At 43.0% G+C, this 14714-nt stretch overlaps 1 protein-coding gene across 2 annotated transcripts in view; it reads right to left on the bottom strand.

Annotated features, from left to right (window-relative positions):
* The window catches only part of RPA1 (replication protein A1), a 140554-nt gene that overhangs the window by 59776 nt on the left and 66064 nt on the right, over positions 1–14714 (bottom strand). For both annotated transcript variants that reach the window (XM_077480572.1, XM_077480573.1), the window contains one exon: positions 4699–4782. In XM_077480572.1, coding sequence (XP_077336698.1) covers positions 4699–4782 — 84 coding nt within the window. The remainder of the gene's footprint in view (positions 1–4698; positions 4783–14714) is intronic.

The raw sequence follows: 14714 nt of genomic DNA, 5'->3' as shown, positions 1-14714 counted from the left end.
TGTGCTTGGTCTTCATTCCAGGTTCACTTTCTGCAACTGCTTGAATGCCCAGACGATGTCACTCATATACATACACTGTGCCACACAACGGGTTCTGTAGATGTGATCTGAGCCGTGCATTTGCGGCTCAGATTACACTACCACTGACAGGCCAGAAGAGGCGTTTATGACAGAAAAGTCCACTAAAACCTCTACAATCATAAAAAAAAAAAAAAAAAAAAGAGAAGGAGAAGGAGAAGGAGAAGGAGAAGGAGGAGAAGAAATAATCTGGTCTATCTTTAAAAAATTTGCGAGTTTAATACTGCTTTAACCACTTCCGGATCGCCCACCGCACATACTGTGGCGGGGCGGCCTGGCTGCGCGAACTAACGTACCTGTACAGCAGGTGTGCACTTGCTGCGCACCTTCGGTCCTGCAGGCTCGGCTCGCCGGCCACCCGCAATCAGGGGGAAAGAGGCAGAACAGGGACCAGCCTATGTAAAACAAGGCATATCCAGACTCTGACAGGGGAGGAGAGAGAGAAATCAGCGATTCCTACCGATCAGGAACAGCGATCTCTCTACTCCCAGTCAGTCTGTCCCCCTGACAATTACAAAGCACCTCCCTAGGGAACAATTAACCCTTTGATCACCCCTAGTGTTAACCCCCTTCCCTGCCAGTGCCATTTAATACAGTGGTTAGTGCATTTTTATAGCACAGATCACCAAAAAGTGCCACTTCGGGTCAGATATATCTGCCACAAGATCGCAGTCCCACTAAAAATAAAAAAATCACCAGTCCCCACCATTGCTAGTAAAAAATGAATAAAACCAAGTCCCTAAATCTTTCCTCTATTTTGCAGACTCAACTTGCAAACCAATCATATACGCTTATTGCAATTTTATTTACCAAAAATATGTAGCAGAATACATATTGGCCTAAACCGATGAATAAATGTATAATATATATATATATATATATATATATATATATATATATATATATATATATATATATATATATATATATATATATATATTTTTTTTTTTGGATATCCATTATAGCAGAAAGTAAAAAAATAAATACAAATTTTGTACTCACCGCAAGATCCTTTTCTCTGACGCTCATTGACAGACACACAGCTTCTTTAAATCTTGACCTTAGGATTATAGCACCACCTTCAAGATAAGACTAGACAGAAAATGTAAAAACAGCAAAACTGTAGCACTGCCCAGGGGGTGGTCCCACTGGCTATAACCCATCAGTCTGCTTCCTGCAGCTCAGTTCATCAAAAAGAAGTACATGCATAAATAGGAGGGGTGGGTGCTGTGTCTGTCAATGAACTTCAGAGAAAAGGATTTTAAGGTGAGTACAAAAATCCTATTTTCCCTTTTGTTCGTTGGCAGACATTTAAATCTTGACCTTAGGGACGTCCCCAAGCAGTGTAAAAAACAAAACACAAGAGGTGGAACCAGCAATAAATAACTTGACCCACAACAAAGAGGAACTTCTCAACAGAGGAGTTTCCAACTTAAACGGCCGCCATCAAAACCTGCGGCCAACGTATGAAGATGCGTTCACAACAAACTTGTAACTTAAATGAAAAGGTGAATTGCAACCTTACACAGCCGCCTGTAAAACCTTGCGGCCAAAGCAAGCATCCGAAGATGCACTCACGTAAACTTTGTAACATTTAGTGAAAGAGCGAACGGACGACCAAGTCGCCGCCTTACACACCTGGGAGACAGACACTTCATGTCGGAAAGCCCAAGAGGTTACAATCGCCCTGGTGGAATGTGCCGTGACAGGAAAGGGATCGCAGCACCACTTTATCCTTGTGGAGAACCAGGTAGGGAGACTTGCACGACAATTCAGAAACTCTCCTGGCAGAAGTATTTGCCACTAGAAAGAGTACTTTCCGAGAAAGTCAAACATGGGAATCTTCCTAATATTTTCAAACGTTAGTTTCTGAAGAACAGTTGGCACCAGATTCAGATCCCACGGAGGCAGCGGTGGTCGAACCGGAGGGTCTACACTAAGGAGTTTGCATGGTGATCACAACATCCTCCCTTAATTCTGAGGCAGGAGCTGCTCTCAGAAGGTCGTCATCTAGGTAACCCATGATTAACAATGCCAGAATTGGGGATAACACCTTGGTGAAGACTTGGGGTGCTGACGCCAGGCCAAAAGGGAGAGCCACAAATTTGTAGTGCTCTTACGACTGCAACTCGAAGAAACCTCTAATGCCTGAGGCATATGGGTACATGCAATTATGCGTCCTTGATGTCCAAGGATGCCAGGAAGTCCCCCTGATGGAGTGCAGCGACCACGGAGCGAATTAATTCCATCCTGAACCTTTACACTTTCACAAAGCTGTTGAGGGCCTTGAGGTCCAGGATTGGACAGACCCCTTCCTTCTTTGGTACTAAAAACAGATTGGAGTAGAATCCTTGAAACTTTTCCAGCGTCGGTACAGGTACTATCACCCCACGCAGTAACAGGTCCTGTACTGCCCCAAACGAGGCCTCCCAATGAGCCAGAAGCAGATGAAGGTTGGAGGTAAAGAATCTGTTTGGTGGACAAGAAAGAAACTCTTGTATCCCCAGTACAGGTCATAACACTGACCCCACAACCGTAAAAATGGACCAGGCCACTGCCCCGGCCCTCCTTGAAGGCAGGAGTCCCTTCTACCAAAATCATGGTTACTTTATTCAACCTGGATATCGGGGGGGGGGGGGGAGGGTTTATGACCGGAGATGCCCATTTTTTCAGGAGGCTCTACTCAAAAAAGGTAATGCACCGCTATTCTTCTCGGGACTGAAAAGGCCTGTTGCGGGCTTTCCCATTCCATGTAAATGAACTTATCAAAATAAGTCAAATACGTAAACACCTTTAGGCGTGTGGGCCAGTTTGCAGGACCCAAAAAAAGACTGCCACCTCTGCAGATGCCCCCTGGTGTATCCTGTACCTTCAGGGTATCCCGCATTGCTGTGATAAGTGCTCCTACTAACGCTTTTTTCTGCGCTAACCTGGACACAGAGTCATCCTCACTGTCCTAACGGTCCTGGTTCATATCCTCTGACACGTCAGAACAGGGGCCCCCTGTCACAGCGGGACCCAAGTCTAAATCAGAGCTTTCCCCAGAAGAGGGTAGGGGGTGTTTTTACCCCCCTTGCAACTGTACGCCGCCTCCACCCTGGCAACAAAGGACTCTAGGATTGCCGACAAAGCCTCTAGGCCCCGCATTTTGTGCAGGTGAGCTGGTTTCAGTAGCAGGCCCCCCGCAGGACTCACCACCCTGACCCAGGTACTGCGCTGTGCTGCCGCCATCCGCTCTGCCCTGTGTCAGTCTAGAGGTTTTCAGAGTAAAAACCGTGCTGTTCTGGAAGCATACAGCCACCAGCGCTAGAGGTAAATCATGCCGAGGCTACAATAAAAATGTCCGCCGGCTGTTCTAACGAAAAAAAATAAAACTTCAGAGAAAATAGCCGCTGAACCTTCTAGGAAATGGCTGACAGTAATACACTGACTAAGGCTACAGGAAAATGGCTGCGACCTCAGAAAAATTGCCACGTACCACGCGGTGGCCTCTCCTCACGGCAAACAGCCTGAACACCTCACTGTGGCCAGAAAAAGAGCAGACCCCGACAACCAGCACAGCCCACGCGCCAAGGCCTGGAGCCCCCGCCCCCCCGGCCAGGTACATGCACCGCACCTCATGCCCAGTCACACAGCGGCCCTCCCAGAGAATGCCCAGCTGCTCCATCCTGCCGAGGCAGGTGGAGCCATACTTATCCCTCCTGTCGGGACTGCTTAATGCATTCCACCACAGACCCATCACCTGAGCAGTACGGGATGGCTGTCAGCCACGACACACTGACACAGACAGCAGTAGCCCAGTCATGTGTGCCCCGGAGCATATAGCTCACCGGCCACCCCTGGACCAGAAAGGGCCATGTCGTGGCCAACCCAGCGCGTAGCTAGGGTCTTGCTCATGCTCGATGGCCAGGCTGGGGAGACTGCAAGGATCTATATTATCTAGCCTGTCACCCAGTCGGCTGTTGATTGTAGATCACAGGATCAAAATGGCAGAAAAAAAAAATTCCCAGGACCAATGGTGCCATCAGGGAGCCAGGTCCTTCGACACTAGGCAGAAAAATATTGAGCTGCAGGAAGCAGAGTGAGGGGTTATAGCCAGTGGAACCATCCCTTGTGTGGTGCAGTTTTGCTGTTTTTACATGTTCTGTCTAGTCCTCTCCTGAAGGTGGAGGTATAACCCTAAGGTCAAGATTGAAAGGAGCTGTGTCCAATGAAAGAATGATTTTTTTATTTTTTTTAATTGTCAGTCTTGTTTATAGAGCAGAAAATAAAAACCGCAGAGGTGATCAAATACCACCAAAAGAAGGAGGGTGTCGATTTTGTTTGAGGGCAGCGCTGCACGACTGCGCAATCAGTTAAAGTGACGCAGTGCCGTATGGCAAAAAAGCCCTGGTCATTAAGGGAGTAAATCCTTCTGGGGCTGAGGTGGTTAACATGACTCCAATAAGATGACATGTGCCAGCTTGCAATAGGTTACTACCCCTCACTGTCCTTGTCTCATGTTCTAAAATAAGGGCATTGTGTATACTTATACATTTCCATACAAAAAAATAAATAAAATGAAACACACTCACTCTATTTAAAAATACATGTGCAGCTATAGTACTAAATACCACTTACCCGAGTTTTGAACTGGTTTACTCTGTACAGGTACAGGTACAGGAGCTGGAGCTGCTGGAGCTACTGGAGGTGTTGCTGTCTGACCTGGAACACAGGGTGCATATTAGAGCTGCACGATTCTGGATAAAATAAGAATCTATTTTTTTGCTTAGAATAAAGATCTCATTTAAGAGGTCCTGTAATTTTTTTTTCTATTACAAGAGATGTTTACATTCCTTGTAATATGAATAAAATGGTGACAATTTATTTTAAAGAACCGTGTAAAAATAAAAAATTGATTGATTTTTTTTTTTTTTTTTTTTTTTTTTTTTTTTTTAACGTGCCTGACTCGTTGACCTCATGTGCAAAAGCAAACAAACACACATGTGAGCAGTGCACGCATATGAAAACCGTGTTCAAACCACATGTGAGGCATCACCATGATCGTAGAGCTAGAGCAATAATTATAGCCCTAGACCTCCTAACTCAAAACATGCAACCTGTAGAATTTTTTTTAAATCTCACCTATGGAGATTAAAGGGCAAAAGTTTGTCACCATTCCATGAGTGGCCGCAACTTTGAAGCATGACATGTCGGGTATTAATTTACTCAGGTAACATTATCTTTCACAATATTAAAAAAATAAAATAAAAAGGAGAATTGGGCTAACTTTACTGTTGTCTTATTTTTTAATTAAAAAAAGTGACTTTCCAAAAAAAAGTGCGCTTTTAAGACCGCTGTGCAAATACGGAGTGACAAAGTATTGCAATGACTGCCATTTTCTCTAGGGTGTTAGAAATTTAAAAAAATTATGTTTGAGTGTTCCAAGTAATTTTCTAGCAAAAAAAACCCTTTAACTTGTAAACACCAAATCTCAGAAAGAGGCTCAGTCCTTAAGTGGTTAAAGATTTACAGCCCCTGAACATTAGGTTATGAAACAAGATGGCACTGGAGACTCAGGAAGGAGCCCAAGTGAGAGGAGCTCTAGGTGTTGGACTAAAAGGACTAATGCAGGCCATACATGGTCGAATTCCAAACAAATTTTCTTTTAAAAATCAGAATGTTCGTTTTGTGATCAGGTGATGCCACCATTGACTTTCGAAATTCGGCAGACCAAAACCTTCAATTTCACCTCATGTTGCTACAAAAAAGAATTTTCGTGGCCAGGAATCTTTTCTCCATAAATTTTCTTTTCTTATTACATTTCTCGCACGATTCTCCCATCATTGATTAGAAAATAGTTTGTTTTTCAAAAAATTTACAACATGCCCGATTCCTCAAATTTGATTTCGGCATGAAAGAAAACGTCCTTGTTTAAAAATGTCTTCCTCTTTTGCTGCAGCCCACTAATTATGCGAAATTCGTACGAAAATTCTTAGATACAAATTTTCGAAAGAAATTTGAACAGTGTATGGCTGGCATTAGTTGTATAGAAAATTGGTCAAAAACTATATAAGTCTTCAAAGTGAATGTCTGAACTCAACTCTGCCATAAGACAAGACAAAAGAGGCACACCTCTGTCACCAGAGGAAATTAAAAAGAGGAAGACATTTTTAAACAAGGATGTTTGTGTGCTGCAGAAAAAAAAAGTTTCAATAATGTATTCAAAATGAATTAACTAGGACATGCAACACATGGGATACTGACAAATCAAAAGGCATCCCTTCTCTTCTCCCTATGGCAAATGAGTGAAATATTGCCAATATCACTGAAGTACGCACAAGGGATCCCAGGGTTGCTACACAGTGGCATATACTGTGACCGTGCAATACCCCTGTTGGGGGGGGATTGGGGACGAGGCTATTTGGTGAGTGCATTCACAATAGGAGCAGGATAAGAATCACCAACACCATCGGTTACCTAAATAAGAAGCCTTTTTGAAAAATTAGTTCAGCAATTTGTACTTGCATATACAGTATTATTGTCACAACACAGGTATTTAACCTTCTGGACAAAATATTTTCCTAAATTAGCTGCAATACAAATTTTTGCGTGAACATACACCAGAGGTTGTAACATATTATATAAACAAATCATTGCACCAGATTCACAACAAATTCACATCAGCACTTTTCTTTTTGTTATTTCATGGGCATTTTGCAATATTTTCATAGATTAATTTTAGTTAAGGATATTTTTTACTTTTGTCATTTATGTTGTCATTTTTTACCACTCTTTTGTAGTACACTTTACACAGGCTGAGGATACAACCTTCACATTATTAACACCAAGTTTTAATTCTTTATCTCTTTATTTGGGGCTTAAAGAACAAACTACATGGGATTTAGGCAGAGGGTGTAGCACATCAGCAGTTTAGGACTAAACACCTGATATTCAAACAGAGGGTGTAGCCCAGAAGCACATTTACATTATAGAGGCTGCACTCCCTCAACTTCTGGCTTATATCATTCTTTAAGTGATATTGCTATATGAATCAGAGGCTAAAACACATTCACCAGCATATAAGCCATTAGACATTGTATCCTGTGGAGGGCATATATATTTTGACCATTGGCACACAATCAGTGAATATTTAATTCCCATAATTTTTACTTTTAGTTCCAAAGTTTAGAAGACTGAAACTTGCAGAGGGTGCAACACAGAATTATTACAATAGGTTCAAACTAAAACACTTAAAGTGGTTGTAAATCCTCCCCCACAACTTTGTCCCATGTAAAACAGCATAAAAACCCTAATGAACACTGCTTGTAGATATCTCCCTACTTGCTTAGTATTGTTGTAATCCTTGTTCTGTAGAATGAAGTCACTGAGCATGCCCAGATCTCCCCTGATTTAAGGCACACTCTGTCATATCTGTTATCAGGACTTCCTAAGGCACAACACCGAACTCTGCTAATCACTCAGAGCTTCCTCCTACACACCATGTGACATGACATACAGTCTAAACTTGTTTCCCTTTGTCAGACTTATCAGCTTCAGCTGATAAGACTGCAGTAATGGCCATTAGACATCAGCACAAGTAAATACTATAAAATAAACAAGTAAGCTATGAACAGGGAAGCAGGGTTGCCTTAGAAACGTTGGATTGAGAAGGAGGCTTGGTTTACAGTACAGGAAGTGCTCAATGTAAGGGCAGAAAAACACTCCACTGTTAAACAGTAAGACCCCTTTCACACCAGGGCGTTTTGCAGGCGCTATAGCGTTAGAAATAGCGCCTGCAAAACGCCCTAAAGAAGCTGCACCATTGTGTATAGTGTGAAGGCCCGAGGGCTTTCACACTAGAGCGGTGCGCTGGCAGGATGTCAGAAAAAAGTCCTGCCAGCAGCTTCTTTGGAGCGGTGAAGGAGCGGCGTGTTTACCGCTCCTCCACCGCTGCTCCCCATTGAAATCAATGGGGCAGCTCTGTAATACCGCCGGCTAAAACTGCGCTATTGCGGCTTATTGGCGGCGGTTTTAACCCTTTCGCGGCCTCTAGCGGGGGTACAAGCGCCCCGCTAGTGGCCGAAATGCGCCACAAATCTGGCGGTAAAACGCCGCTAAAAATAGCGGCGTTTTACCGCCCACGCTATCAGCGGTGTGGTGTGAAAGGGGTCTAAGTAATATGCCATTTGGGCTGGATTACAGTAGCTATAGTCTGATAATGACTTATTATAATGGACTGAATGAAAAGAAGCATCAGAGTGGGAGAGTTTACTTCCTCTTTAAGTACCTTGTAATCAGGACAGCGCCACACCTGTAACCTCTTTTAATCAATTTCAAAAGGTCCGGTCATGTTTTTTTTCTATTACAAGGCATGTTTACATGGCAATAAAATAAGACCCAATACTCTTTGCTTCAATCAAATTTAAAGAAATGTAATTAAAAATAATGTATTGTGTAAAGAAATAAAAAAAAATACCAATAAAGTTATATTAGGATTTTTTTTTTTTTATTGGTACTCGCCGATACCAATTAGGCTGGGTTCACACTATATGCGGCACGAGGCACAGCAGGGGGTCTGGTGCGCCTTCTTTCACAGTTTTGATGTCCAAATTTTTTGCAGAATTTAGACCTGAAACGAACCTGAAGACGCACAGGACTTTTATGCTGTGCACTCCGTGGCTGCGCCAGAGATGTGTGAACCGACTCCATTGAGAGCCGGTCATAATCACCTGTGATGCACATTGAACATAAGGAAACACGCAACCAATTCCCAATAGTGTGAACTCAGCCTTACTGATGCTTACCACAACTTTTTTTGTTTCCACTTCAGCTGTCAGCAAATGGTAAAAAGCCCTGAAAAGTTATTTTACAAATGAAATGTATTTTTTTAATTGTGCTTTTTTCAATGTGAAATGTGTAAATATATCTTAAAGGTGTAAAAATATTAATGAAGAAAGCAAACAAAAAGTTAATTCATAAAATAGAAAAAAGATAAAATTAGTAAGAAAAATTCAATGGAGGAGAACATGGAGTTAATAAGGCTGATTAAATTAAGAGTGAAGGGGTTAAACTAAAAAAAATGACTGACAATGTTGCTTTAAGCAGACTTAATTTACAGACCAAAGGTCATCGCTTTGATCTGTAAATGAACAGAAAGATACAATGTTGGTTTTTAGTGTTCTCTCTGCAGCAGAGCAATGTTGTTGATTAAGCAGGGAACTGCTCTGCACGGTTTACATGAATCACAGAAATGCTGGATTAAGATCATGGGGGGATTGAATCGAGATCTCAATCTTTTACCGAATAATAGCGCAGTTCTAGTGTATATAACGCAATTTTTTTTATGTGCATATAGCGATCAAATGTCCGCATCCCTGTCAGGGTTTTTTTTCTTTTCTTTTTTTTACTGCCCATAGGTGACCATGCTGTGGTAATGCACTCTCTCCATTTCTTTTGGTGGCCCATGTCAAAATCACTGAAAGGGGGAAAAAAAATAACACCAAAATTCTGAGTTGTCACCAGAACAGAAATAAAGAGGAAGTTTTCCAAGTGGGATTCTTTTTGCGGTAAAAAAAAAAAAAAAAAAAAAAAAAAAAAAAAAAAACAGGATTTGGTCTTAAAATGAAGTTTATTCCCCTGCAAAGTAAAAGCATAATGGGCTAGGTATGCATCACGTACTAGCCCACTATGTGCCACTTACCTGCAGTCAAAGCCCACTCTGTCCCCGCTGGTGGCCACATCCATCTTCACTCCTTCCTTCCTGCCATTGGCTCCCGCTGCTGTCTATCAAATGCCGTGTCAATGGACACAGTAGCAGAACTTGGGAGTGTGCCCCCATAGAATGCTGCTCTCCAATGGGGCACTCGAAAAAAGCAGGAGCGCTGCCCCAGAGGAGGAGGATTGGGGCCACTCTGCACAAGAGACGAGTATAACTTTTTTTTTTTTTTTAAACAAAACATACATTTACAACCCCTTTAAAGTGATTGTAAAGTAAAAAAAAAATTAAAAGCATGGTATACTTACCTGCTCTATTGCAGTGGATTTGCACAGAGCAGCCTGGATCCTCCTCTTGTTGGGTCCCTCTTCGGTGCTATGGGGGAACCTGAGCCAAGGTGCAGCTTCGTGTGTCCATTCAGACACACAGGTGCCATTTGGCCCTGACACCTTTCTCCTGATTGACTGCCAATGGCACCACTGGTGTGTCTGGGCCAATTAGGAGCGAGAGTCTCAAACTACCGAGGGACTCAGACATCACTGGACAGAGATGGGGCTCAGGTAAGTATTAGGGGGTGCTGCCACTCACACTCACACGTTTTATCTTAATGCATAGAATTCATTAAGATAAAAAAAACTGCCTTTACAACTCCTTTAATTTTTTGCTGATGCTTTTTTCCCCCCTTTTTTCTATGATTCTCTTCTGGGTCACACAAATGGACCTCATTTTGCTTGCCTCTGTCCCAGAATCAGCAGATTGGACTAAACCTGCTGTCAGCTGATGTCACAGAGTTGCTCCAGGCTCTGGAAGGATCCTGCCCATATTGTTAGGAACCATCAAGCTGCCTGATTGACAGCTGGCTCTGGATCATCTGTGTGTGCAGCTGAGAGCCAAAGCCAGGTGCTACCACCCCCCCTGCAGCCCGACACTCCAGTGAGCACTGAAGGGGCAGAGTGGAAGGCAGTGACTGACCGAGGACTAAGCAATCGGTCATGTGATCTTTCCATTCTCCGACTTAGAGCCGATGGGAACAGATGCATCAGACTGATGCTGTAGCATGGAGGCGAGTGTGTGTTAGTTTTTTTTTTTCTTTAAATAAATAGCCCATACATCTTCTTTACCTCCAGTCTCAATGTCTACCAACTGGAGGTAGTTCTTTTTTTCACTTGGTGTAACCATAGTGCCACTTTGTAAAAGTGGTGTTATTAAAAACTACCTGAATCTGCCACACCTTTTTGTAAAGCTTCCAAAAGTGGCGGCATGGCTTTTTGAATCTTTCCCAGGATTTTTTTTTTTTTTGTTAAGGGCCACATCGCCAGAAATTGGTGCACATGCTTCCCCTTTGTTGCCTCTGCCTTGTCTTCATGACTAGTGCTAGAAGTGGATTTCCCCTTCACCTAACCTTTTCATATTCTTTAAATATATAGATCCATGAAGGAGCCATACAACGGCTTTAGTCTTCTATCTGCTTTTTCCATATATAGAACTACCTACTTTCAAACGACTTACAAACTTGTAATGACTGTAGATATTTGCCACCTGTTTAAAAAAAAAAAAATGAATTTTCTGAATTTATGTTACATGTTAGAAAAGCTAGCTATATGCTGGGAGTTTTGTTTTCCTGTAGTATTCCTGACACTCTTTCTGGCAGTTTAACGGATGTTATGTATTGATTATAAACCCCATGATAACTCATCTGTGATTGTGCTGTCTTGCGTATTATTGCATCTGTTGCTCTCAGCCATCTGTTAGCATGAGACATGTTAGAGAAATGTGTCATTTCATGTATCTGCATTTTGAAATGGAACATGACGTTGCTTGCTGACGTATTGTTTACACAGTGAATTCTGACTGTTAGTCTTCACTTTCAGCATTAATGGCACCCTATGAGATCAATAGTTTAAGAGCAAAACATTTATAGCGAAACTGTATATTCAACAAGCTGTAGTTCCACACTCTATCTACACATGGGTAAAGTTGGAGAACACCAGTTAGTTAAAGAGGACGTAAACCCTGGTGGGTATTACTTCCTCTTTATTTCCCTGAAACCAAAGCCAGCAATATCATCGTGGTCCCCACTAGCAGGGAGCGTCCATATTCACCCCTTTTCCTTTCCGGGCCCGCAAACTTTGGCTCTGACTGGCCGGAGTCGCGTGACGTCACCTCTGCGCACGGGAGCAGCCAATCACGGCATGACCCACATTAGAAACAGCATGATGTGCCTTTTCTAAAGTGAGCATGTGACGTTCACATTGGCGCTCAGGTCTTTCGTAAATATCTGCTAAACTGTGGAGGTTTAGGAGATATTTCAAGCACCTACAGGTAAGGCTTAGGTTTGCCTTATTTCACTATTAAAGCCAACTCTAAGTTGGCACATAGACAGGCAGGCAGGGTGCCTGTCTCTGTAAGCTGTGAAACGGGCATGTTTGCCACTACTCCCTCTCCGTCATTCTAACAGCCTTAAAAATGAAAGCAGTTAGTGGGTGGATTCTTTAGCCAATAGCAGAATGTTTATGATACGCCCACTGCCTGTTGGCTCTGCTGTCTGTGTGACAGCTGCAGCAGGGGGGAGAGAGCAAAGCTGCACTGAGCATGTCCATATTGTCAATCATTGCACCTCTGCATGGCAAACATCTATGCCTACCGCAAATTAATTTACCTGGCTCCAAAAAGGTACATAAATTCAGGGCAAGCACCAATATTTGTCGTGTGGAGGCATGACAAAATTTTAAATACAGACAGTAGTAGACACCCTTTATGGATTCCCAGGCTCTGCAGAGACCACAACAATGTCGGGATATGCCCAGATGCCTAAGCACCATTTGGCTTAGGCTCTCAATATGCCACAGAGAGCCTGAGCAGACCATTCCTGCAGCCTGGCTGCGTTTTACACGTCACTGATCTCTGCTCCAATCACAGGGAGCAGAGATCAGCGACACAGTTGCTAGGCAGAATGGGGAGATGCTTGTTTACTTTAGCATCTTCCCCTGAGACGATTGTGGGTATCCCAGCAGCGATTGAGTCTGCGGGACCCGTGATCGGACTCTGAGGTCCTGACCAGCGTGCGCGTGTTGGGACATACCTGTACGTCTATTTGCCTGTCTGTGCCATTCTGCCGACGTACATCTGTGTGCGCCAGTCGGCAAGTGCTTAATACCTTTGGCACCAATTACAGCCTTAAAGTGGAAGTAAACTCCCCTATCGTTTTCAGCCAAGGAAGCTGCCATCTTTGCCTCTGTTTAATCTTCAACTGCTTTGGTGCTGCACATGTGATTCGTTAGGACACCAGCCATTGGATGGTTTGATAGTTTGGCTGAGAGCACAGCCAATGTGCAGTTAGCATTCCTGGCATGCCTTTTTTTTTTTTTAACTGTTTAAATCGATGGGTTTACTTCCACCTTAAGTCTGAGTATGATGCTACAAGCTTGGCACCCCTATTTTTGGGCAGTTTCTCCCATTCTTCTTTGCAGGATCTCTCAAGCTCCATCAGGTTGGATGGGGAGTGGAGGTGCATAGCCATTTTTCAGATCTTTCCAGAGATGTTCAATTGGGTGCAAGTCTGGGCTCTAGCTGGGGCACTCAAGGACATTCAGTGTTGTCCCGTAGCCACTACTTTGTTATCTTGGCTGTGTGTTAAGGGTCGTTTTCATGTTGGAAGATGAACCTTTGCCTCGTCTGAGGTCCAGAGCACTCTGGAGCAGGTTTTTATCAAGCATGTACCCGCATAGTGCTGAATTCATCTTACCCTCGATCCTGACTATTCTCAGTCCCTGCCGCTGAAAAACATTCCCCGGGGCATAATGCTGCCATCACCATGCTTCACTGTAGGGATGGCATTGACCAGGTGATGGGCGGTGCCTGGTTTCCTCTAGACATGACCTTTGCCATTCAGGTCAAAGTTCAATCTTTGCTTCAGCAGTCCAGGGAATTTTGATTCTGATTTGAGTCCTTCAGACACGTTTTGCAAACTCCAGGAGGGCTTTCATGTGCCTTTTACTGAGGAGTGGCTTCCGTTTGCCCACTCTGAAACAGTCCAGCAATCAGACCTGAATGGTAGAGATGTTAGTTCTTCTGGAATGTTCTCTTCACAGAGAATTGCTGGAGCTCTTTCAGAGTGACCATCGGGTTTCTTAGTCACCTTCCCGACCAAGGCCCTTTCCCACGACTGCTCAGTTCAGGGCGGCCAACTCTAGGAAGAGTCCCGGTGGTTCCAAACTTCTTCCATTTATGGATGGAGGCCACTGTGCTCATTGGGACCTTCAATGCTGCAGAAATGTTTCTGTACCCAGATCTGCACCTCGACAATTCGTTTAACTTAATGGCTTGGCTCTGACATGCAAAGTTAACTGTGGGACCTTATATAGAAAGTGTGCCTTTCCAAATCATGTTCAATTAACTGAAATTACCACTCCAAGTTGTAGAAACAGCTCAAGGATGATCAGTGGAAATAGGATGCACCTGAACTCAGTTTTGATTGTCATGGAAAAGTCTGTAAATACTTATGTACATGTGATTTATCCATGTATTTTTAATAAATTTGCAAATACTTCAAAACAAACTTCTTTCATGTGGTCATTGTGGGGTATTGTTTGTAGACTTGAGGAAAATAAATTAATTTAATCCATTTTGGAATAAGGCTGTAACAACAAAGTATGGAAAACGTGAAGCACTGAACGCTTTCCGGATGCACCGTAGCTTCAAAGAAATCATCAAGATCAATCAAATTTTCTACTAGAATCCAAATGTTTAGCCCTGTATAATGAAAACGATAGGAACATTTTGATCGTCAGCAACGCTGTAGTGGAAATGTTACCAAATACACCTTAACAATAATATAAAGATCCTGACCTTTCTTGTGAAGGTGATTAAGATTAAAAAGGCGCGTCAAAGGATGAGGAATGGATAAGGTTAATTTTAGGATTATCAAAATATGAATAAT

This window comes from Lithobates pipiens, unplaced genomic scaffold (genome assembly GCF_037356315.1).
Source record: "Lithobates pipiens isolate NorthernLeopardFrog02 unplaced genomic scaffold, aLitPip1_a1.2 Scaffold_16, whole genome shotgun sequence".
In the NCBI taxonomy this organism is placed as follows: domain Eukaryota; kingdom Metazoa; phylum Chordata; class Amphibia; order Anura; family Ranidae; genus Lithobates; species Lithobates pipiens.
This window is presented reverse-complemented; position numbering and strand designations above follow the sequence as displayed.